Source organism: Cygnus atratus, chromosome 3 (genome assembly GCF_013377495.2).
Source record: "Cygnus atratus isolate AKBS03 ecotype Queensland, Australia chromosome 3, CAtr_DNAZoo_HiC_assembly, whole genome shotgun sequence".
Classification (NCBI taxonomy): domain Eukaryota; kingdom Metazoa; phylum Chordata; class Aves; order Anseriformes; family Anatidae; genus Cygnus; species Cygnus atratus.
In genome coordinates, this window is record NC_066364.1 from 78229968 (window position 1) to 78256254 (window position 26287).

At 38.0% G+C, this 26287-nt stretch overlaps 1 protein-coding gene across 2 annotated transcripts in view; it reads left to right on the top strand.

Moving 5' to 3' along the window:
* Positions 1–26287, top strand: part of DISC1 (DISC1 scaffold protein) — a 202365-nt gene that overhangs the window by 62532 nt on the left and 113546 nt on the right. For both annotated transcript variants that reach the window (XM_035562617.2, XM_050709968.1), the window contains exons 5-8: positions 1843–1972; positions 5689–5924; positions 20962–21016; positions 25476–25578. In XM_035562617.2, the coding sequence (XP_035418510.1) occupies positions 1843–1972; positions 5689–5924; positions 20962–21016; positions 25476–25578 (524 nt within the window). The remainder of the gene's footprint in view (positions 1–1842; positions 1973–5688; positions 5925–20961; positions 21017–25475; positions 25579–26287) is intronic.

Here is a 26287-nt window from a genome sequence, read left to right on the forward strand (position 1 = left end):
TCAAAAATGAAACAGATGGGTCAGACTAGCCCCAGAAGACCAGAGCATTGCAGTTTTACTGTAATCAAGCCAGTCTCATCTTCTTGCAAATGAAGAACTTTTTAAATGAAGTGTGTATGGCAAGTTATTTGTTTAACATATGAGACTGACGTTCACGCCCTGATTTTGTTTTACATGATTAAATTATGAGATGAATTTTTAGGTAAATGCACTCAGCATTGGCATGGGATATTGTGGGCATATGGTAGGAGCCAAGTCTGGTTATGTTTAGGTTAGGAACAGTACCATGTTCGTGTGGTAACACACGTTCAGTGAGATCAGGGAGATTTTGTTTCTGTTTCCTCAGTACCAAGCAGGCAGATGTATATGTGATTTCCAAGGGGTTCTCAGAATAATGTTTGTTTGTTGTAGAATATTTCCTAGATTTTGATCAGCTGCTTAGAAATTTCTGTTGCATGCAGTTTTCAGAAAAATGCAGCTTTTTTTTTTTTTTTTAAAAAGAAAAAACTCTAACTGTGTATCTGCTTAAGATGTAATCATTCTGGTGGTGGAGTGTTATGAATCTGAAGGTAACATGTATCATTCTTACCTCTTTAATCTTTAAAATTGCTTTGGAGAATCTGGGAAAATGTGGTTGGTTGAAGCCCCAGTAATCTATAATGGCAGGCACAGATACACAGATGTCCTAGCACCTCACACATGGGTGCTTGATTTACTGTGTTGTTGCAGAAATGAAGATACACAATCATTACATGAATTTTGTTTAAGTAATAATGCCATTTATTTTAAAACTATTTTTTTTGCCTTTTTTAGTACATTTTGGCCCACAGACAGGGAGTAAAGCATGTATTCTGATGATCCTGCAGAAGAGACATGAATCTTATGTTCTACATTGTTAAACAGCTGTGCATGGAGATTGTAATTGTGTGATTAATCACGCTTACACCACCTGTGATGCATGTTTTTTGTGTGACATTAATGTGTTTGTTTTGTAAGATTACAGTGGGAAATCGTGCTTCAAAAATGTCCTTCATTTGAGACAAAGTTTTATTTATTTATTTTAAACAAGCTACTAAAATGCATCTGTACCCTTTATGTGGAAATGTACGTACTTGTCTCTGGAGATGGACATGGAAGTGCAATTGGCCTTACAAGTGTGCATGCCTTTACGCAGAAAAATACATGACAAAATAGGTTTGCATTGTTTGCAGGTGCATTTTGAGAGGCTGATTATAAACTTGACACTTAATGTAACGCGCTGATTATCTTGGGGTCCAATCATGCAAAGATTTACAGCTGAGGGTTGTACCGACCACTGTGAGGAATCCCACTGACTGCGATTTTGAAAGAGCTCGCTGTGCTGGAGAGAAATAAAATTTGGCATTGTGGAGCAAACGCTCCAGATGATCTCTAGCATGGGTTCCAAAAGCTGACAGAAGCTGCAAAAAAATGGCTTTGGCAAGTTTCTAAACTTCTGTCTGAAAGAGATTTCTCTCTGTATTGATAGAAATTACATGCCTTAGTTTTGTCTATTTCAAGGCGGTGAATGATAAATTTCTGAAAAATGAAGTAGCTGGGGGAAGCCTGAAGCTATACAAGTTTTCCTTTTTCCTTCTTCTGCGTGTTGTAAAAACAGTGTAAATGTTTGATATAATAAAGGAAGATATGCCAAGGGAAATGTCTTGCTCACTAACTGTGTATATGTTTAAGATGTAATCATTCTGGTGGCAGAGCGTTATGAATCTGAAGGTAACATGCAGCATTCTTACCTCTTTAATCTTGAAGCAGTCAATACCCAGTGAGAACACTAATTCTTAGCTTTTGTCTTTACCTCCCGCAAAGGGTTAGAAATGAAGAAATCCAGCTTTGGCATGAAAACGAACATAAACTTTTGAGATCCACTTACAAGGAGAGGATACAGGTTTCGGCCACAAAACAAAAGCAGCTCTTTCAAGAAAAGAAATGGCTACAGGTAACAAAACTGCCAAGTTGTCTGTAAGAACCAGTGCTGTGTGGGAAAAAGCTTGTAAGCTGTCGCACAGAATTAAATAAACTTATTGTAATAGTGACTTTGTTCTGTGCAGCAATTAGAGCCTTGGCTGTAGTCCAGTTGATAATCTAAGTGATGATTGGAGATGGCAGCCGCAGGAGCGGTGTTAATCTCATTAAAGAAAAGCAGAGCTGGAAGGCTCAGTGGCTTGTGTGTATGCTTTAACTTTCCTTATTATCTTTTTTTAAGTGTGCTCTTTATGTTCTAATTTGCCATTTTTATTTTTCATTGATCTTCAGAAGTTTTTATTTGAAAACAAAGAATTTTGACAGGAGCAATCTTTGACCCATTTCTGGTTAGATTTGATTATCAATATGTGATTTACCAGCTTTTGTTCCTGGAAGATGATCGATACCTTTCATTAGGATGTAGCAGCCATCATGGAGCAGTTGGTATTTGCCAGCATAACTTTACACTGACACGTGATGCCACAATGTGGTAGTGTTGGCAAATGGAATGTTTTAATATGGCTTCCGTCCAATTTTAAGTCTGCAAGCATTTTAAGCATAGCTTAGCTCTGTTTTTCTCTGTCCTTTCAAAAACCTCAATTTACTGTCTAGTACAAGTCTTTGCTCCATCTCCTTTTAAATCTTGGTGATAACACTCAGCAGTGTGACAGCTTTATTTCTGTGCTCTTTTCTTGAAATCTCATTATTTTTAATACTTTTTTTCCTTTAATGATCTAATAGTTTAATAATGTGTGTGTATACACACAAATACGTATATATAAGAAGAAAGAAATGGTGAAAAACATCTTAGATGGCCATTGCAAAGTCATACTCAGATAACTTACTTTTCCATCCTAGTCATCACCTTTGCATTGTTTGGATTTGTTTCATCAACACGTAGGAGCAGATATAGTCTAGTTTAATGTTATCAGTGTCCAGAAAACTAGTTTCGGTAATCTCGGTACCCAGCCAACTGCGTCAAACTATTCAAATGAAGACTGCTGTACTTAAGACTTTATGCCAAGTAATGCTTTTATGCTTACTGCAGGTGAATTTTTATTTCTATATAGTGACACCGGGGACAAATTAGCCACAGCCTTTACAGGCACACTATTTTTGATCAAAATGTTTGCGATTTGTAAGTTCTGGAAGAGGCTGACCTGTAATGGTTGGTGGCTTCCAGCATCTATTAAGGTTTTAATCTGTCCTAAAGTCTCACATATCTGAAATTGTTATTTTTTTTTTTCTTAGCCCTATTTTCCCTTTCTTTCTACCCTCTGTCCTGCTGGTTCTGCATTTATATCCAGGGCTTTGAGACAGCTTGTGATGGTATTCAAATTTGCCTATTAATGTTTCTACTGCAGTCTCTACTTTGTGGACAACAGAAGCCCGTAAGTGAAGTTTGATGTTCACAATTAGTAGCGGTTAGCAGTCATGTTAGAAATCCCAGTTTTAAACTCAAATGCAAAAAGTAAAACTCTAGCTTATGTTTAGTGAGCTAAAAATCATCTGTTGCTCCATGCTGAGGCTTTGTCCGTTTTATCCATTTCTGGAGGTGGCCCTAAGAACACTTTAAAGGCTCCGTGGCATTTCTGGAAACGAAAGAGAGAAAATTCCAGTTTACTGGCTAAAATTTCCATTGTCTCAAGAGTAAATGTGAACTGTTCCCAAGAAGAATAGCTTTTTCTTTGTGAATGCAGATTGTATGCTTCCGCTATCTAAGCTGTAAAAATATTTCAGTACTAAAAGTGTGTTTGTAAAACCAAATTCTGTTCATCTCCTTTTCTGTTCCCCTGTAGATTGCTTATTGCAGTGATTGCAATTACGACATTTTCAAAGAATATGAAGGTCTTTGTATTAAGTAGGGCTTATTAAGATTTTGGCAGTATTCCCAATCTAGTAATACAGAGACAGAATTGTCCTTTGTGCACACTAAAAGCCTGATTTGAGACTCAAAGAAACAACACTGATGTTTTTGGCCTGCTGACCTTTCTGTCCTTGACAAATGCCCGTGGGTTGAAACATGGGCCACCCTTTTTTTTCTAGTAGCGAAATGTAAATAATACAAAAAAGGTGGAAAATAATTGATGTATGTACTGCACGGCACTAATGTAACTTGGTTTTTTTTTGAGCCGTTTCAACCTTTTCATGTACAAGGGACTGTTTCTAAGACAAAAAAAGAAAAAGTCAAAAATCAGTTACCTGCACATGGTATGTATGTTTTATGAAAGTCTTGAGTCTTTAATTATAAAAGCATGCTGTTTTTTTCTGGATCTCTCATACGTTGCTGAAGAAGTACTTGTTGAGATATTCAAAATACCATTTTATCTTCATTACTTGATATTCAGCCCCAAAATCTTTTTACTGTACACCGCTCAAACCCTCTTTTGGATGCAGATTTATTAATTGGTGAATTGGCTCTTTTTACACCATTAATCAACATGGCATCTGAGTGATTCAAAAACACTTAATTTTTTCTGTGCCACTGTCTTTGGTTGAAGAGAGATTCCAATTGCTATTTTACAGATAGAGAATCAAGTAGTGAATTATCATTAAAAGCTACGTGGTAATTTTTAATGTCAGTTTTGTAATGCCTAGTTACTTACCTGAAAGAAGTCCTTTTTTCCCTTTTATTTTTTTCTCCTTTTTTTTTTTTTTAACTGGACTGAATAAGGTCGTGTGAAATTATGAGTTTTGATTTCTGTTGAGAGTCTATAGATAGTACTTTAGAGACCCCTCTTTTAGGTTGTATGGAAAATGGTGAACGTTCAATCTGTGACTGTGTGTGCAGATAACAGGCTAAATGGCTTGCAAAGTTTTACAAAGACTGTATGAAATGTAGGAATAGAATCAAATTCTCCAGTATGACATTCAGCAACTTAGATCACGAGTAGTTTGATTTTTATTTTATTTTTTTAATTTCCCTTTTCAAATTCTGGGACAAATGAGCCAAAAACGATATATTAAATAATTTTGTTAACTCAGCAACCCAAATTCCTTCATGAAGTGCTCATTTCTTGGGTGCAAGCCATCTGTTGGGTTTCCAAGGAGAAATTAGAATGTGATTTTGCAGGAAACATCACTATCATAAAATGTGGTGGTTGAACTTCTGGCAGGATTAGTGGAACTGAGGTGAAGCTTTGGTCATTTAAGTTGGGAGGAGGGATTTTGTGTTTCCAATTAAAAGTAAATAATAATAAAAAGGGCTAGATAGTGGTTCACCACGTGTGTCCTGTGCCAGATATTGAATGGGAAGCCTGGAGGAACCATTGCAGGGATATCCTGCAGCAGGATGGACAGGTGGTTGTTCACCTTAGCTGTCAGTCTGACACAAGATTCTGTGATTATGGCTGAACTGAGCTCTTTTTTTTTTTTTTTTTAAACACAGTTTTTAACTTAGGAAATACTGGTGTATTTTAAAGGCAAAAGGTGCCTGTTGCAGTTGATTTTGGCAGAGGAACCTGACATACGGTGTTGAAATGCAGGTGGGGAGTTTCAGACTGTAGAAATGCTAGTTTCTAAACACAACAGATGTAAGAATTTTTACATGTCAACAAAAGGCTGTATTCTCTTCTAGCATTGTGCTAAATTGGACAACTTTAATTCATGATGCTTCTAAGATATTATTCTAGGGACCCACCAATGTCCTTAATGTTGTTCATAGTAAACTGAGGTTTCTGTTCCATGCAGAAAGAAATTGAAGACCTCCGAGCAAGACTGGCTGTATTGGAAGCAAAAGATCAACAGCTAAGAAGAGAAATTGAGGAACAAGATAGGATTATTCAGTCACAGGACTGTGAACTGACTGCTTTACTTGGCTGTGTTTCTTTGAGAGAACTACAGGAAATAAGCAAGGCTGTGGATGACACGTTAGCATCCTCCTATCAAATTCCATTCAGTTTGGATCTTCCAGGGACAATAAAGAGGTATTTAAATATCAGCATGTTGTCAGTGATGTAAAGGGTCTTGTACCTTCCCAGTGTGGTGTTGAGTTGGCTGCCAGTTGTTTTCCTTGTAATTGTGCCAGCTAATTAGCTGGGTTCAGACACTTGAAAATTTCTAAGAACAGATATTGAAGTGCTAATACTTGTAAACTTCCATAGGAAGGAAGACATTGCAGTGATTTGAAAATCTTGTACTTCATATTTTTTTTAAGGTAGAGAGACACCTACAGAAAGTATTTGAATCCATCAATTGTTAATACCTATCATCAATTTAAGCTATTTCCATTAACTGTTGGAATTTTTTTCCGTGGTTTGGTAATGCAGTAATTGCAATGTGTTTCTTGCAGTCTGAAAACATGTACTAGGCGCCATCCAGATAAACCTTAGAGATGTTTCTTGCTTCAGTGAACTTCCAATCGTAATAAAGACTGCTGCGATAAGTGTTAGGCTCAGACGGTGGAATTGAGGTAGCAGGGAAAGGAGCTTGAAGACTTCTGGGACACCTACAGTTAAATGCACAGCACACGGCTCTTTTAAATGGAAAAGTTGCTACTCTTGGTAACCTTTTCAAAATAACCTCATCTTTATTTACAAAAGCAGTAGAAGTGCTTCAGGGCCTAAACTTTACTGACAGTCAGAGGGATGTTGGTGATGGAACTTTGAAAGTGTTACTTCTTCTGTGTCACCAGGACAAAACAAAATTCCTGTTTATTCTAACTTTAATTCCTTCCAGGTAAGCAATAGCTATGTTGCTTGCAATTTTTTCCTCTCTTCATGTTTATTGGATTTAGTTTAGTTATATTAACATTCATGAGAAATTGCTGCTCATGAGTGCTAATTTATACAGACTTTTTTTTTAAGTCAGCAGAATGTCTTGTAGAGGACATATCCCAAAACCTTTTGAGGTTTGTTTAAAATTTTAAATTAGGTTATGGGAAATAGTTTCTTGACTTGTTTAGTTTGTTTTAATAGTTGCTTATACTTGCATTCCTGAGATTGAGGAAGAAAAGGTCTCGAGCAGTCTGTCTGAAAACCCATGCTTTGATTTGAGTTTTCTCTTGGTTTCGGATTTGCTTACAAAAGAATATTCAGTTTTTTTTTTCTCTCACACTGCTGATGCAACATTTGAGTTGCACTTAACTCTTTGGAATATTCTTTAAAGATGTCTTTAATGAGTACTGGTTCAGAAGCAACTTTCTCTGAGCTCTTTGCTCACCAGTGCCATGAATAACACAGTGACTTCAGGGAAAGCAGGCATTCATTATTGGAAGTGAGTTCAGAACTTTAATAAAGATAAATAATTTCCTTTCTTTCTTTCCATTTTTGGATGATGTTTTGAATGGTCCTTTTTCGTTTTTGGTTTTGTGTATTGATCAACTTTTGTGTCAAGGGGGCTAATGATCAGTTTCTTATGCTCTCTTTGCCATAACTGGAGTTCGTTCCCCTGTTGTAGATGGGGATGAATAAATGCTAGATTGGCATGTATGAGTAAGCATGCTTAGTCAGGCATTTTTGACAGCCTTCAGGAACAGTTTAAATCTCCTACTTCAGACTGTAGTTGTGTGCTCTTGCCAAGCACAAAGGCTTTTTTGGATGTGACCTGACAGCAATGGTGGAGATGCCCACCTGTTGCATAGTCACGTGGAGCATAGGGCCCTTGGTTCAGAAAGTGGAAATCACTGCATTTAGGTCCTTCGCAACCTGACTTGATCAGAACCTACAGCCTCAGAGCCAGCTCTTGCCTGCTGAGAACTTCAGTACCCTGGAAGGGAGTCGCTCTGTGACATTTCTTACTCTGGGCCATAATGTATCCATGAATGCAAAATGCAGAAATCTGGCAAACGGCAGCAAAGCAAATTGGCAAGAGGAAGAGTAGAGAGTGTTGATGGTTATAGCACTGAGCTGAGATGGGAAAGACATATGGTGAGTTGTATTTGTTGAGGGAGTTGGCAACTGTCCATTGATGAAGTACTAGTGTATTTTTTTTATTTTTATTCTTCCAAATTAGAAGCAAAAGTGAACTGGTAGAAACATGTCACAACCTGGCTGATGCGGCCTTTCAAAGAAGCAAGGTGCACCACTCACTGTCTGTTCAGCAGGTTCTTTTCCTTGCAGGAGATGGTGGCTCTTTCTGAATTAAAAACATCTTGTAGGAGTTTTCTGCATATGATGTGGCTTCTTGGTCTGTTACATCCCATTAAAATGTTATAGAATAATTTAGGAAGTCATCTTGTCCAACTCCTGCTCAAAGCAGGACCACAATTTCAAAGTTAGATCAGGTTGCTCAGGGCCCCATCTGTCTAGGTTTAGAATACCTCCAAGGATGGAGATTTTGCTGCCTCACTAGGCATCCTATGTTTGACCACCCTTGCTGTGAACTCTTTTTTTGGTCCAGTATCTAGCCAGAATTTCCCTTATTGCAACTTGCATTGGCTTATCCTAAATCAGTATGTTAGATAAGAGGTTAAAAACTTGACAAAGTCAGTTCAGCATATTAGTTTTAAATTCTGAAGTCCTGGGATATATAATGTGGAAAAAAAAATCTGGAAACGTCCATTTGATTTTGAGTCATAGCAAAGGAAAAATCCTGAAAGTCTTCTGAAGTTTGGGCTATCTTTGTGAGAAATGAACCTATTATTTATGCACATTTACTAAAGAACAGTGCTTATGTCAAAAGTCGTTCAGTACTGATGGGCTGTAAATGACAAGCTCCTGGGTATAGGGTTGCAAAGTATTGTGTATTTATTCCAACTGCATTGTGCTAGTCAGTAAAGTACTATATAAAGTGTACTTTTGCATAATTATTTGTTGGGTACATGAATTGCTTTCAGCACTGGAATAACGCAAGGCTGATGTGAAGCATCTCTTAAAACAGTCTGTGCTATAATGAATCATATTGAGTGGCTCACAGCTCACCATAAAAATACAAATTATTTAGCTTTTCTTGGCCTTAATGTTATTAAACAGCAACTTATTAAAGCAAACTTCAGGGAATGTGAGAGAACATCTTAAATGAAGAATAATTACCCAGATAGAAATGTGCAGAAGGAGGAGTGCAAGTCAGTGTGACATTAGGTTGAGTGTTGTTTCAAGCTTTTTTTTTCTTGTCAAGCATTATTATTTTCAGGAAGATTAATAATCCTTTGTTTTGTCTTGTTTATCTTTTTTATGTGGTGGACTTTTTTTCTGAAAACAAGAAGCCTTTGTCAGTAACTATAACTTGCTTTGAGTTTGAAGACTTGAGGAATGTTACATGCTTTACCCTAGGCTCTTTGGTGAGGGCTACTAGAGGCCTAGGTTAAAACATAGCCAGTTAATGTGCAATCAGATATGTTAGCTTCCATTTTGACAGGGATTCTTATCTGGGTTGAGACCATCCAACATCATCACTTTGCTCAAGACAGGCCTAATTACCCTTGGTAAACTAAAGGGTGTGATCATTATTCTAAAACAAGGAAATTGCAGTATAAAAGCTCAGCTCCCTTGCATGGGGTTGTGTGCTAGAAATGTGTTCAAGAAACGGGAACAGCTGGTGTTGTGTGTGCCGTGACACGTTTGTGTTTTAACTCAAGATGACATACTGAAATCAGAGAAAAATAGGTCCAAGTGTTAAGTGTGAAGTACTTTCTCCTGGAGATTGCAAAGGTAGCAAAATGAATCCTCTTCATAAACTTTTCTGAAAAGGGGGACAGTTAAAATGTATTTCTGAAACTGTGTAGTTTCTAATTATAAAATAAGACAATTTTAATTATTTGATGTACTCTTTTCAGTGCCTCTTCAGTTTCTCTTTTTTTTTTTTCTTTTGTTTCTTTTCACATCACAATGAAAACTGGGGAAGTCTGTTATGCTTCTGTTTGTTATGTTCATATTTAGTTTCATTTCGCATTTTTTTTCTTTTGGTTTTACCCATATCTCCAGATGTATGTGACTCTACAGCATGTCATCCTTAAAATAAATTGCACAGTTCCATATGGACTATTGTCTGGGCACCGAATGTTGCTTGAAAGGAAGAAATTCAATTAAATATCTTTTAAAATATTTGAATACTCCACCTCTTCTTCCACCCTTCCCATGGAGCAATTTTTAATTAGTAAGAATTTGTTCCACAGTGTATGTGTGGGATCTTCAGCAGATACGGAAATTTTCTACTCTGTGTATTAGTTATTATAGCACTGTCAGGGCTGGTGGCTGAAGGAACTGAACTTGAAGTTTTATGCAACCAGTTCACTCTGCTTTAGTGATGCCTGGAGCTCATCTGACAAAGATTAATTCAAAGTGAAATACAAATGCTCAAGGGATTGAAAACCTTATTAGTTGGAATATACTCAGAGCATTCAGCAACTTCAGTTGAGGCCAAAGCCTGGTAAAGCCAAAAAAGGTGTTATTTTTAGAGAAGTTGATTTTCTTGGGAAAAGTGGAGAAAACAAGACCTACATGTAGTTTCCTTTGTTAAGTTAAGAAAAGTAGAAGCACCGTTCAGAATGGGCTACTCGTTAGGAGACATGGCTTTGTACATGTTTTGTTGTTCTTCACAGTATATGTCTTCTTGAAATTCCTAGTCAAATTAGTGGTTAGCAAGCTCCATGAAATTACTGTGGAGTCTTGAATGATACAGCCATGTGTGTTCTCACCAGCCTTTCCACAAAAGTCTTAGCTTTAAAGAATTGCACTTAGGAGAAGCAAAACAAATTGCACCCTATCTTTCCAAAAAGGAACCTGTTGTTTGCTAGATAATGTGCATTCTGTCTGAGAAAGTCCTTTTTAAATGTATCATTTGAGATTTTCTTTGGCTATTTCTGAGCAAATGCATACATATTAAAAATATCCTTTGGGAATAAAGGGGTAATGCAAATACAAAGAGCAAAGGGATGAAATGGGTTTATAGCATCTAAAAGTTTCTACTACAGTGCACAGAATGCTAATGTTTCTGGCTATTCGATGGGTCTGTGTAGAGAATAGCAGAGAAATGATTTGTACTTGGAATGCCTGATACTGTAAGTCCTTACTTATGGGATATTTTGGTTTGGGGGGGGGATGTTTTGAGCTTTTTTGTTGTCCGTACTTTTTCTTGATTTCACAATCCTGGTCATGCTCGATTACAAACAGAAAGTGATATTGGTACGTTGGTTAGACAGAGGCAAAATAATCTCAACCTTTTTTTTACTTATTATTTTTTCCTGAATATTTTGAGAGATTACCATGCCATGTTACGAATCAGACCATGAAGACCAGATGGTTAGTAGACCTCTTAGCACACTGCATAATTATGAGCCTTCTTCTGACCTCACTTGGTGCTGGGGAGGCTTTAGCTGATCCAGAGACTGGGTACATATGGAGCTGTTCTCTGGAAGTTGCTGGTGCTTTTGCCTTCTGATGCAACTTAATTTACTTCTGTTTCTTTCCCTTGGTGGGTGATTTTGTGTGCTGCTCTTGGAGGGTGTCAGCAGTCCTGTGGTGCTTCCTTGACAGAAAAGCTTTCTGCTCTTCTGACCAGACTTTACCTCTTCTGGTGTAGATTGTCATGGCCTAACTGTCCCTTGACTTCCCAGATACATCTGTATTTCTCCAGTGATGTAATAAACACGTGTGTTTGTGGGCATATGTATCTGATCCTGAAATTCTGCTCTTGTGCTGTGTGAAGGTGAAGCTTCTGGTGTCCTTCCTCTGCCCTGTCTCTTATTTTGTATGGCAACCTTTCTTCTTTTGATCTTCTTGAAATTCTTCCTCTTCCCCCTCCCCTCCCCATACCTACATGTGGTATTGCTGTAAAATAATGAAAGTCCAGAGAAAGGATAATGTTAAAACGTATGACTGAGAAAAGAAAGCTGTTCTTTCCCTTTGTTTCCCTCCTACAAACATGCATGCTGAAATTGAGCGTCTTGAGCTGTGAGATGCACAGACAAAGCAGATGACTTGTGTAGTGGCCACCAGAGCTAGGGCTTAATCATCAGGTAAGAGGAGTGAAGAAGAGTAAGCCTTCAGTCACCTCAGTTGTTCAGTTAATTCAACTTTGTGGGTCTGCAGACCACTGTTTGCATGTGGAATACACCGTGCAAAGAAGTGCTGTGCAGCCCCAGAAACTGCTCTTCCTGTTGTTCACTTGTGTCCCAGTCATAAGCTTTGGGCATCGGATTCTTCAAGACTTCTGACAGCTTTAGTTTTCCCCGCAGGCCTGCTCATGTTGACTTAATTCGGATCAGTGATGAATCATTTCCCATGATATGAGGACGATGCACAGGTCAGTCTGAGTATTAGCCTTACTGGCTTGACTTAGGGCCCTTTCAAGCTGCTCCGATTTTATTTTTTTTCTAAAGCTTGACGCAGAATTTTAAAACTCTGTGGTAGGAAATTTCTCTGACTACATTGTGAGATGAACCAAAATACAGTTGTGGGGTTCTTAAAATAAAGCAGTGCTGGCACCACTGCTGCTACTATAGCTAGATATGACGAAGATAGCGTGGTGCCCTGTGTTTTTAAATGTAGTTCTTTTGTTTAATGATCCATTAATTCGTTTTCTTCTTTGTGCTAAGCTACAGACAGCTTCACAAAAACTGCAGCAGTTTGCAGTGGAGGAGCAGAGACAAAGATGCTTCTTGGCATCTGGGGAAGACCCTGGAAATTCCCCAGTCTGTTTGCAGGGAGAATGACTGACCACACAGCCAGCTGCCTCTGCTGCAAGAGCTTTTTGAGGGAAACTCCAAATTTTATCTCAAATGTCAGACCACAGCCCGAGCTGTGATAATGCGATTGTATCATTTTTAGCCGTGTCCCACAGCTGGGTTTGTGTTTTGAGGGGACTTTCGCCTCAGCTTCCTGGAAGAAGATTGCTGCAAGTTTTTGTGAGAGTCAAGTCACAGGTGAGAGAAGCAGCCTGTTTCTTGTTTTGTGATCTGACTAGTTAGGAAGCTCAACGTTCTTTTTTTAGACAGATAAGAGTTCTCTGCCTTGGATGGAAGGGGACCTGTTGGGCAAGTGGCTTTGTTTCTTCTTTCTCACTTGTGGGAGCAACTCTAAAAGAAACCTTATACCAAATAATGGCATGTCAGACAATGTCTGTCTGTGCTTCAGCACATGAAATGAATTTGCTTCCTGCAAAGTTGCAAACAAAAGCAATCAGGTAGGAGCTGCCAGAGTTAGAAGTTGTGGCAAGAACAACTTTACAGAGTTGCCTGTGCCCTGCTGCTGTTTCTGAGCCCAGTCCCTTGTTCCATGGCTCTGCGGTTCATCGTGACTCAGATCCACCGGGGCAGGTGGGAACCCCTGTTGTAGGGAAGAGAAGGGCTTCCACAAAGTCTGCTTCTGCACCACAGGCACTGGCCTTCCTTGGGAAGAACAGAAGGGGTTGGAAACACAGTAAGGAAAGGAGAAAATAAGTCTTCAAACCATGAGAACAGATCACTGCTGGCAACGTGAAATATTTTGGAGCAATCTTGGAGGCAGGTTTTTATTCTTTCAAATCAGGTTTATAGAAGGAAAAAGTCACAGGAGAAAGATGAGTACCATCCGCTTGAGTACCCATGTGTGCAGTGTAATGAGGAATCTGTTTTTCCCTGCTGAGCATCTGTTTTTTCCTGCTTGCCTTAGCAGCATCCAGTGGGATGCAGCAGCCCATAACGTCCGGGCCCCATATGTGCTGATTCCTCTGGGTACGCATGCATTTTAAAGAGATTTATTTCTCTTTGGGGAAAAATGACCAGCTGTCCCTGTCAGTGTATGATACTGAATTTGTATGTAATAAAGAGAAACAGTTCATGACAATGTCCAGGGATAGACCCTTTCGGTCAGTGAAGTACAGAGGATGTTATTCTTAGGAGAATAATTGCAGCTGCCCTGGGCAGGCTCTAGTTCATGTGCAGTTCCCTCACGCACTACAGAAAGATGTACTAGAAGAATGGAGATTTCTTAACACAACAGAAAATTGGGGGAAAGTGTTCTGATGTTTTGAACTCTGCTGCAGAGAGAATTCGATTGCGCCTTTGTTTTCGATCTGATGCTACTGTTTCAGGTAGCAGCTGGAACAACAACTGTGATAACCACGCTGCGGCAGCAGCTGACAGGAGAGTGGCGGGCGGTGCAGCAGCGTGTGAATGCTTGCTTGAAACAGGCGGACAGTTCAGCTGTCTGAATGGTATTTTATAAGGCTGGAAGATTTCTCAGTACCTAACAATGAAAATTCAGCTTGGAATCTTTGTTAAAGATGCCAGTAGCATCTTCAATGACTGTGGACTGGATGTTTCTGTTGGAGAGGTTTTATGTTAAACAAACAAAAAAACACACAAAACCAACCTTACCAATCTTTCTTGCAAAAGATCACGAAGTATCATCTAATAGCCAGAGTTTTCTGCAAGTCTCTCCCATAACTGGAGCTAATGTTTGGCAGCATGGCAGCAAATAAGGGTGGTCTCAGTTTAGAAATCTTGTGTATGTAAGAGCTTTTGGGCAAGGCGGTGAGTTGTTATTATAGTCCACTTCACATAGGTATGACCAAGGCTTAGTCTTTGAGAGTAGGCAAAAGCAACTGCAGTCACCCAGCACCCCATGAGTCAGCGGGAAACCTTACTGGTGAGCTGAGATTGTACAAAAATGTTGGGAAAGTGTACTTCTAGGACTGCTTCTTGATGAACACTGAGTGAAAGAGCACATGTATTGAAGCCATCCTTGACATAAAACAATCAAAAAAAAAACACTTCTCTGCAAAATCGTAGGTAGAAGAGCAAATTGCTGGAGCAAAACCAGCTCTCTGATGTTTCAGAGCTAGGTGCATAATTTTGGATTCTCATTCATATGCCTTGGAGAACTCTGTAGATTGAAATGTGCAGAAGGTCCAATGCTCCTATACCTTGAAGTACATCTCTTGATAATTTTTGTCTCAAATCAGATTAATTTTTGAGGTTGGAAACTTTCCAAGGTGACACTTCGCATTTTACTTCTTATTCAGGTGACTAGTCCTTGTAACTGCCACAAATTTCATCTTCAGTATGAATTAAACACAACTTTTTTCTCCTCCTATTTCATGTCAAAGTCCACCCCTCAAGAGCACTGACAGATTTAGACAGAGAAATTGGATTTTCTCTATTCAATTCAGCAGAAATTCTGCATTTTTATCAATGTTTAACCAGCTCTGTCTTCTTATAGAAGTTTTCCATGGCCTGTATATGTAAAGAAAAATCAGAGTTTATTTGGAAAACTCTGACTTATATTTCAGGGGGGATTCTGTTTCCCAGTCTCGAGATATGCTATGTGTATATCCTATTGTTCAAGGGCCCATGGATCATTGCACAAAGTCGAAAAGGAAGTTATGTGCTTGACTGAAATACTGCTTTTCTCCTATGGTAATATCCAGATGTGTAGCAAGTCACGATTATGAACAGATCACACAGAATGAAGATAAACTTGTCATCCAGTGTCTTGATTGAGTAAACTCAAACTTTATGGCGTTTAAAAAAAAAAAGATAAATGTACAAAGTAGTGCTGTTTCACCTTAGTATACTTAAAGCAATCTAGTTCTGAAACTTCTTAATTCGGCAGAAGCACAGGGCTAGCAACACCCCTGTAGGTCTTGTCCCGGTAAAAATCTGCGTGTGGTTTCTGTAATACTGACTGTTAATTTTTCTCAAGAAAACTTCAGTATGTTTTCTTATTCTTTCTTTCAATTCTAGTTGTACCTGCCTAGTGTAAAGCTGTCTCTTGTTAAGTACAATTTTGCTCAAAACCTCCCTTTTTTATTTTTTTCTGACTTGTCTTCAAAGCCTTCTGAGATATGCACATCAAGGGAACCGTAAAAGTACAAGAAAGTTATTGATTTGATTTTTATATGGTGGATTTATTCCTTAAAGGCCCACTGATGTACCTAGACTTAAAATTTCGGGTGGATTTTTGTTGGATTTTTTCCTTGATGTAGGCTGTGGTAGATGTTTACACCAAATGTTCCTTGAGTAACGCTTCTGATTTTACAAAGGTCTGGACAAAGGCTTTTTGGAAGGTCAGTTTCTGTTTGCTGCTAAAATAAAGATCACAAGTGTAGAGCTTGGTTTGTATATTTTGATCTTCTGAGAGAGCACAGCTTTTTGTTACTTCAGAATCTGAGAAGGAATTCTGTTAGGAAACTTCAAGTTAGAAAAGTCACGCTCTCTGCAGGCTGTATTGGGTTATTGATCGATTATCGGGCAGTCTTACTGCTCAAAGGCCAAATTCAAACAATACTGTAAACTGTTTGAATTTGCTGATAATCAAGAAAATACTCTTTAATAATCGTATTATCTAGGAGGGAATGCATATTCATATGAATTGAGGTTCAGCCCATCGTGCTTTATCATATATATACAGCCTTAATTGGAGTAATTTTAAAATGTTCCGATTTGTATCTGGATTTAAAGAAATTGGAATATGGTTTTTGCTGACTGTAATATGCTATGGAGCTAGGGAGTGAAATAACAGGACCTAGAATAGTCTGTTAGGTGGCAGTAATGTAAGGAAGAATACTTGCTCTAAAGGGCACCCTTTGTCTCTCAGTCCCTGCAGGCTTAGATCAGAGATGCTTGCTCAGTTTCTTATGAAAGTAAGAATTTCCAGTATAGAATTTAGTTATTTATTTGTACTGGTACCACGTGTAGTATGTTCTTTTGTGCAGTTATAGAGACTGCATTCTAACTACATTTTTTGTCAATGTATGTATATTTCGTGATTAATACAGGAACTGTTTCTATATATATTTATATATCTTGAATGTAGAGATCAGCATGACTTGCCTTTGCCCATTTTCATTCCTTGAATTTTTTCTTAGGAAGCCAAACATGAATAGACAATAGTCTCATATGTGAAGGGAAGTATACTAGCAAAGTGGAAGGAAAGAAATTCAGAAACATGCCTTCCTTTAGTAGAAAGCCATTCTTCCCAGTATTGTGCTACTCAGCCTTCCTCTGAACAAAGCTACTTCCATAGTATCTGCAGTTCCTGCATGTAAATCATAGCTTCTTAGAATATTCTTTAAAAGGCTTTTTAAATACTTACTGTTATATAATGACATTTAATGTCTTCTGTGGTCATGTAGGAAGCCTGTGATAGTGTGACCAGACCACTTGATTCCCAGTCTTCCTTCTCTGTCCCCTATTGTACTGAATCTTTGAATCATTGATGCCTTTTTTTTTTGCCTGCACACCATTTCCGACTGTGAACATTATCTCAGCAGTTTCCAACTATATTATTAAAATTTGACATATTCAATATCTGTGTTCCTTCAAGGTCACTAAAATGAGATACTTACAAGGCACTGGCTTGCTTGAAGTAGTTGGGTCTTAATTTTTCCCATAGTCTGTTATTACATGCCAAGTCAGCCTCAGATCCTGTATATGTGACATTCCCATATCCTCCTGCAGTTCTCCAGCTGAAGTCCATGTTCTGCCAATGTGTTACTTCATTTATCATCCAAAAAGGGTAGTTTCGTAGCTCCTGCTTTCCTATTCTGGTCTGATATGTATACAACGAGACCCAATGATGTAGCAACTCTGCATTGCTTTTCTTTTCTTCTCTCCTCATTAGGATCCTAATGTGTGTAAATCATTGCAAACAATTTAAATAGCCTATATGGCTATCTGCATGAATGAGAAAATTGCATATGATGTATAGATTGCTGTCAGTTCTGCAAGTGTTAATAACCTTCCTTTTCCTGCATTTAGTCAGTTAAATTTACGTTAATTGAATTCCTGTCTTATTCTAGTCCTTCTATCAGTCAGGTCAAGAACTTTGCATTCTCTGCGATGGAGTTAGCTTATATTGAATTTGAGAAGTAACTTCCAAATGATCCTTATAATAGATTGCAGCGACTGTGAGGACAAGCAGTCAGATTCTTGATTAGCTGTTCTGCCAGAGAAGAATAGCAATGAGTGAAAACTGTGGTCTTCTTCCCAGGCAAGAATTCAGTGTTATTCTAAGGAGCTCTTTTTAAAGCTGTTTTCCCCGGGTAGTTGTAAGTAAAGCAACTTCTAAGCAGACAGCATACCCCTCTTAAAATGAAATATAATGCTCCAGGGTGCTGGTAAAAGAAAATACTATTTCTGGTTCAAGTCACATGTAACAGATCGTGGCTGTTAAAACCCTTTGTTGGTAGAATGAATTGGTATTGACTGCCTGGTTTCTGTTGTGGGTCAGCTGGAGCATTAGCCTGTCAGTTAATTGGAAAGCTTGTGAGGGGCTTCTCTGTGACAGTGTTTTGTGGCAGAAGAAGAAAGTCTGGGAATAAACTTGGTTATAAACAGTTTGTAGTTGGTAACCCTGGCTGGTTTGTACCCAGTTTCGATTGTTGCATGTGAATTGTATGATGGACTAATCCCTACAAGGGGTAGGGAATTCCTACAGTAACATGCTGAAGGCTAACAAATTCAAAACAAGATCCTACTGTGAAATTAATGCTGTAAATAATAAAAATACAGTTGTAAGAGTCTGCATGAATACTGTAACTGATTACAGTCTGTGGTTAATGCCTATCACTAGCTTGAGTCAGAACTATGATTTATTTAATGCTGTTATTCTTTACTGATACTGCTCAGATTAATATAAATTTATCTCTTAAAATGCTGCTTTCATTGAAATGGCAGCGTGTGATTCCATATTTATTTTTCAGTGACTTGATAGATGCTAATAAAAAGAAACAGGAGTATAAAGATGGTATTTTTTCCCACTCAGCACTGCACCTGAAGGTCCACATGGGTTTGTGCATCCTTGTTAGCAACGAGGGCTCTACAGCTAGATCACAGTAATGCTCTTTTGGATGTATAGTTTAAAAATAAATTAAAAATTGATCTCGCTGTTAGCTATGTGAGTTGTGCAGAGGAGTGAACCATCGTGTGAACCTGGGGAGGGAGGGGGGCTTTTTGTGAGGAAAATAAACAGATGAGAGGAAATGCACACTGAGGAGGTCTGTTAAATAGAGGTGCCATCTTTATACTGTTGTTCTTCTGGCTATAACTGCACTTTACGTTTTATTATGTCTTGGATCTTTAGAGTTGAATTTTATAAGCCAGTTTCAGAACAATTGGGTCAGCCACCCATTATTCATTCAATTACACACTGCAGCCTTGCTGCTCCCAGTTGACATCTGTACACAAAGCCCGGTTCTTTTTTACGTAACCTGGCCAGCTCGAACACTGCTTGTGGTTGATGCTGAAAGTCCCTGGGAGCTCCCCAGTCTGAGAAGGGAAATGGCGAAAGAGTTTGTTCCCCCTGGCATGCCCAGGGGCAGGCAGGAAGCTGCTAATTGCATAATTTCACGTGTAGCGTTTCGCGTTTTTCCCCTGTATTGCTGGAGAAGAAGTTGTTAAGGGAGATATCGGAGAATGCTATGTGGGAAATGTTGTTAAACCACTCGCGTGGGGCTGGCCATCTGTATTTGTGTTTGTTGCTTTGCACAGGCGTTAGCTGACAGTGCCATAAGCTATTTCTGAAGGGCCTACCTCATCTGGAGCTGGAGGGATCCCGGCGCACTGTGGTGTTAATGAGGTGCTTGGCCTTGCTGTTCCGCAGGCCGAAAAGGTGTGCGCGCCGTGAAACAGGGCATTAGGGAAAGCAATACAAATAGCTTCCTCATTAACGCAATTAAATGATGTACGGGACAGCTGGATTCTGCCTCTGAGTCTGTCTCGCTTCCCGTGTGAAGCTGGGCAGGGTATTACAGCCCGGTTCCTGTAGATCTCAGTAACTGAATGCAGCTCCAACCTGATGTACATTGGCATTAGGACTTACATGAGTGCTGGCTTTTGAAGCGGAACTCAGTAGGTGCTATGCTTGGAAAATAGGAATTAACAAGTTCTAGAAAGAAAAACTGAAGTGCATAGTGGTGGGCAGCAGGGCCTGCGTGCACATCGAAGTGGGCACTCGGTGTTAACGTGCATTCTGAATGACAGCGCCTTTGTGTTTCTCTCACCTGGAAAATGAATACAGAGCTTGCCTTATCTTGCAAGGGTATCATTGAAATAAATCCTGTGATGTTTCTGAAATGTTTGGGTACTTCAGCGATGAACACTAAAGAAAGGCTGAGAAATAGATTAAAGTTTCTTTATTCAGGAAGAATATCACTCTTAGGCTGTGAAAGGAGGAGAATTTTTACAATGCAGCTAAAAGGAAGAATTGAAATGCTGCTGATGGGGAGTGCTGACTGTCATGTACACTGAATTGAGGTGTCATACGGAAAAGAAAATGGTGTCTGATAATGTAACTGAACACTGTAAAAAAGGTACACCTGCAAAATAGGAGGGAGGGAACTATTACTGTGGCAAGAATGATGTCTGTACTCACTCCTAGCCTTTGATTTGGCTTGAATTTTTGAACTTTGTTAAAATATAACTTGTGTCTTTAGTGCTTGTAAATAAAATCACAGAGTTATTTTATATTCAATAATATCAAAGTGCTAAACTTAACTGGGTTTGTTTATGGAAGAGAATCTTGGATTTGCTCACATAAGCATAGATTATGCTCAAAATCTCAGATGAATTTTGAATCAATTTGGTGCAAATATTTTGCAGGTTTTTATTAAACTAAAGAAAATGAGTAGTGATATTTAAAATTACCATGAGAACAAGTGACTGCATTTGATTTTCTCCTGGCAGTGTTGGAAACTGGGTTGTAAGACGATAGTTGACTGCAAACTCTGCTAGAACTGCCTTTTTGTTAGGTATTTGGTTGGTAGCCTAGCGGAGAGCCAGCCCTGGACCCTGCTTTGAACTTCTAAGATACAACAGTTACACAAGTAATCATAACTGTGGTTTAGATGGTGAAATGTGTTATAAAATATAACCAGTTAATTAAGAACTGTAAAGCTACTCTATAAACTAGTTTGTAAACAAATGGGATTAAGTGGATAGAAGTTAGATAGAAATTTATGGATTTTGTCTTGATTTTTGTCTTTTTGTGCTGTTATGAGTCATCTTAAAGCCTATGTGCTTCCATATGAAAATGTGTATTGTGAAACAGATCGTGATGAGCAGAGAAGGTCAACTTTGTTTTATTTTATTTTAATCCCTTCTAGCCTTCAGGAAAAAGAACAATCGTTCAGCACGTCCATTAAAGAAACTACTGCCAAAGTAAGTACACGTCAGTTACCAGTTTTCATTTTTCTTCAAAGTATTTAGAGAAGCAGATAATATCTTGCATTTTAATGAATTGTCTGTATTTTGGAAAGTTTGTTTTGTTGTGTTTCTTCTGAACAGATTTTGCATTTAAATGTTTCTAATCATACATTCTATAAAAAGATACTTAATTTGGACAGGCCACAGAGATTATTTTTAAGAAAGCAGATGGAGTAATCTATTGTTTCTTGCCTTATGTTTACCAGGGAGCAGTCTTGTTGCTGGCCGCAATTTAGGAAGAGACTCCTTAGCGCTTCATGAAAAGAAAGTGAACTCTGGTCACAGATGAATGTTTTCACCCTTTTGCTTCTTACTTTCTTACCTGACTGGTTTGGTTGGAGTGAAGGAAGAATATTAATATAGTTCCTCTTTTCCCCTCTCTTTCACTAATAACAAGCTAGTAATCTATTTCTCACCCTTTCATAAGAATGCCAAAATAATTGTTGTGGTGTATTTGTCATACCTTGGTTTTAATCAGAGATGTTATACTCTTCTTTTAGTTCTCTTATTTCTCATGGTCCTCCTTCCAAGAAAGAGACTCCTAAAGTTTCCTTTTTATCATAAAATGCTCATTGTGCCTAAGAGTGCAGTGCCTAAGCTCTGGAGTGCTCTAGGAAGGAGGTTTATTTATTTTAGCTAATTCTTATAGATCTGTATGAAACAGGAAAGGGAAAATATTCATATTTTTTAATCATTAATTTATTTATTCTTGGAAATAATTAATTTTTTTTCATGTTAGTTTCCTAATAGAAATAGTTCTCCAAAATCAGTGAAAAATTATCCTTTGTTCTTCAGAATCATTATACCGAGTACTTTTAGCATGCACTGTTAAAAAAGCTGTTGACTGCACTGAATACCTATCCCTGCTCCTCTTCTACTTTATTTTGAGTTCATTCTCCTCTATTCTTTGCATATGCACACCTCTTGGGAAATATTAGTATAGACATTATAATATGACACTCCCCCTTGTATTTTTAATGACTATGAATAAAGTGTCAAGGAAAAGATTGCAATTGACCTACAGATCATCCACTAAAATGAATGAGAGATTTCATAGCTCAGGGTGATTTGTTGTTTCAAGCTATATGCAAAGTAAAACATAAATTATAGATTTTGCCTTTTCCCCTGAAAATGTGTACATTTTTAAGTTTTATTTTATAACCATAGTATCTAAAGACTTTTTAAATAAGAGCTGAAACATTGGGTAGCAACTGAGAAGTCTGTGTGGTAGAATTCCACAGCACATTTGTTTCTTTAAATATTCAGTAGGTAAAATATTATTTTAATTTAATTCCATTCTTGTGTGATGACTTTTATTTATTAGAGAAGGCAAATAGGAAGCAGATAATCAGACTCCTCCAAATCATTTATTATTTGATTTATTCAAATCATCTCATCATATTGTTTTCTTCTCAACCTGAATAGAGCTGGTCTTTAAAACCCTTTTATTGTATGGGGAAAATGCTACTTTGTCAAAGACCTCTTCCTCCCCCCTGTACCACAAGTATTTATGTGGCCTTTTTTGCCTTACGTATATTATTTTCAGTTGAGGTTACAAAAGCTAATATTATTTTGTTAGTGAAGGGAATAATCCCCCTTATCCACATTTTTCCTTCAGAAATTAATGTGTGCTTTTGCATGTGGCAAAATTGTGCTGTATGGGAAATCAAGGCAGACTCTTCTTCAGGCAGTGCAAAGAGAATTTCCATGTCTTTTCTAAACTACGGCTATAAAGAAATGTGAAGGCTACATAAAATTCTTTTTTTCCTTGAGATTGTTGGAGGAAGAGTTAATTTCAGTGTTTTAGTCTGTGTCCTTCTGCCTGTTTCTGCCACTTTAGATTAACATCATACACTGGCAAGATGGAAAAGGATGACCATGGGTAAATTTGATATTTTGCTTCTTTTCAGCTTGATTTCACATACCTTTGCTGAACAGCATCCTACTGTTTTCATATAGTTTGCCTTCTTGAGTACTGTTTATGTATCTGAAGACCAGATTTGTAGGATTTATTCCTAAATAAGAGACTTTTTTTTTTTTCTGGAAGTCTACAAAACCAACCAACCAGTAAAACACTGAAGAGGATTTTTAAAATAGATGCTGTAAGATTGGTCTGTAAAGAACTGGAGCTCTTTGTCTGATGGAGTGCAGCAGAGCTGGTCACTGGGAACAAGGCAAGGGCATTGCTGGGGCTACGAGCATAAGTGCTGGACATGCAGACGGTTAGATGAGGATAGCATGTTGAAGTGGAGCAAGGGAAGGTGTTGTTTGTGAGAATTTGTCATCTTTGTTAGCTAAGAAATAAGCTTTCCTCAGTGGCTGAATAAGCTACTGTAATGAATAATATTAGATGTTATTAGGATAAAATACTTAGAAAAATTTAAAGGAGTTGGAGCTGATAGAGTAGAATTGATGTAATGTAGAAGCAGAGCTATTAGTTTAGAGGATGTTAAATTATTTTGCCTTGCCCAGTCTTTCATTTAGTTTTGTTGAACTATGCCATGTGATAGCTCTGAAGATTAATGTTTTTCATTTATCCACAGAACGCGTGTGACATAGATACATGCAGAGGCTCAGTAATGTGCTTATCTCATGTTCCAGAAGAATCATCTCTGAGTTAGAGGAACCTCCTTTCAGCCTCTGGTCCCTGCCTTTGATCCATTAATAAAGAGTGCCAGCAAGCTTCGTTCTGTGACAGTACTGCTTACAAAGTGGGCAGTGTTCACTAGAAACTGATTAAACCTCCTCCCAGCTAATTTTGCATAATTGCCAAACAGCTGTCTAGTGGTAATAACTCTTAAGTTACCACCAGCATGGGCTGTATTCATGCAGTTTTCCTAGAGCTGAAAGATTCCTGATCTAATTGCAATTCACTGAGCCATTCAGTACCCCTAAAGAGAGAACACTGCTTAGAAGGAAGTCATTAAAAACTTTAAGATTTATGTTGGAGATGTGAGACAGAAATGGCCTTTGGGTTCTTTGGGTATGTTTTTTCACCTCTGACAGGTTTGGGTTATTTTAACATTTAAAGTATATCAGCAGGCAAGTCACTTAGAAGGTGGTACTGAAATAAAGTGAAATGTCTGGGAACTGAAAAATTATAATAGGTGAAGAAGTGATGAGATATATGTTTTTAAATTAATAGGGAGACTGAAGTCTTTACTGCTTGGAGGATAGTTGTGTTGATAGTTGACTCAAGAAAAAATCACGACATATCTATGGTTATAACGTGCTGTCAGCTAGAGGTTATTAACCATTTGATAAGATTTACAGTTAGTGTCATATCTGAATTGTTATAATTATGCAAACAGATAAGTCATTATCGCTATAAGGCTCTTAAAAAGTAGCGTGATAGCTGTGCTTCTGTTAGTATGCATGGTATATACACTTGTTTTTGAGAAAAAAATATCAAGAAGAGCAGGGAAACTGTCCTCTGGAGATTTCATTTCACATCTCATCTCTTCACAACTGGTCTGTCTCTTTCTTGACTATTGCTTTACCCTTGCTTCCAATGAATGCAATGTTTTCTCAAGTGTCAGCTGCAATTCTAAGCAACTACTTGATATCTGCCTTCAGAACAAGAGCATAGGCATTAGTTAGATGGATTTCTCTGTTTGTTCATTTTGCTTTCCTTTGCAAATGACGCAATATTGAGTAAGAACGAACACTTTTGAATATGTAGTTGTATAATCTGTGTACAATATAAAAAGGTCATTCTGAGGTGGTAATGTACACCAATAGTATTGAAACAGTTGAACTTCCTTTCTTTTAATCTATTTTTTCCTCCCCTATATCTTTCCGTGTTTCTAATAGCAGTTATGATCCATTGCTGAAGGACTTCCAGGTAAAAAGACAAAAGAGAGAGAGAGGGAAAGTCAGAAACCTGAACCTAATTCAGCTGTGTTTCCTGATTGTGAAATGAAATACAATATTGAGCTGTTATTGCTTGTTCAGAGAATGACAGCTGCTTTTTTTTTTTTTAGTTGTGTGGCATGGTATCTTTTGTATAAAAATCACTGGGCATTCTGCATTATGAAGTCTTAAAAGTCCAAACACTGTCTCATTTACATTCCACTCGTTCTAGGCATCACTGCTAATCTGAAAATGTACAGTGTGTCAGTTGGCCTTTCTTCTAAATAAACCTCAGTATCTAGTGGTGAAACATGTCCTTTGTCATCCAGGTAGCTAATGCTAATACTGTTCTCTATTTTTATAACAGAATGTGTGGCAAAGCCTGGAAATCTTGATTCATCTTTGATATTTCTGTAAATACATCACTTTTTATTAAGCTTCTTTACTGTGCTGTAGGATGTTATGTCATGTCTGTAAACCAAGAACATTTGAAGCCCCATTTAAATTGCCTTATATTTTTACATGAATGAATTATATATCATGGCTGTCTTCCTCAATCTAGGTTTGCACAAGTCAGAAACTCCGCAGTACTTTGAGGAGGAAAGTGAGTGATATTGAGACTCAGCTACCTGCTCTGCTTGAAGCCAAAATGCTAGCTGTATCAGGTAAGTTTTAAATGATGAGAAGGGCTTACATTGATGAGTAGTGTGTTAGACCTTTACACAGCTGAGCCTTCTTGGGAAAATTCATTGATCTGCACTTAGCTAGATGCCTTGAAGTCATGGCAAGTCTGGCAGAACCAGGCTGTGTCACGTCCTCTGTAAGGTGCTTCAGGCCTCTCTCCACAGATGGAAACTACTGGCTAAGAGAATCCTGTGTGGTAGGCAGTAAATGGACAGAGAACACAATATTTTTCCGTAAGTGAAATTGGTAAATAATTATCAATAGCTTTTCCTGGACGTTACAAATTAAATGTTTGAGCTCTCTAGCTAAGGGTCATAATAAATTCATAATAAAGGTGTAATAATTGCAAATATGGCTGTAAACGACATTTTAAAACAGAGTAAAATAATTGGCTGCTACTGCTATTCAGATCATTGAACAACTAATGTTGGCAGCAAAAAAGCAATTTGGTCCTTGGAGCACTCATGCATGTTATTTACAACCAGTAAAACACTGAAATGTGATTACAGTCTGATTCATAATGGTTTTACATGCCAGTTACTTGGGACTAGTGCACATTTACTAAGGAAAAAAAGGAAAAAAGGGCACTTCTTTCTCTAAATTTGAAGAGGTGACTTTTCTAATTCAGCAAACTGTTTGCAACTGTGTACGTATATGTTTCTCCACCAGACACCCATGTCGAAGGAAGCT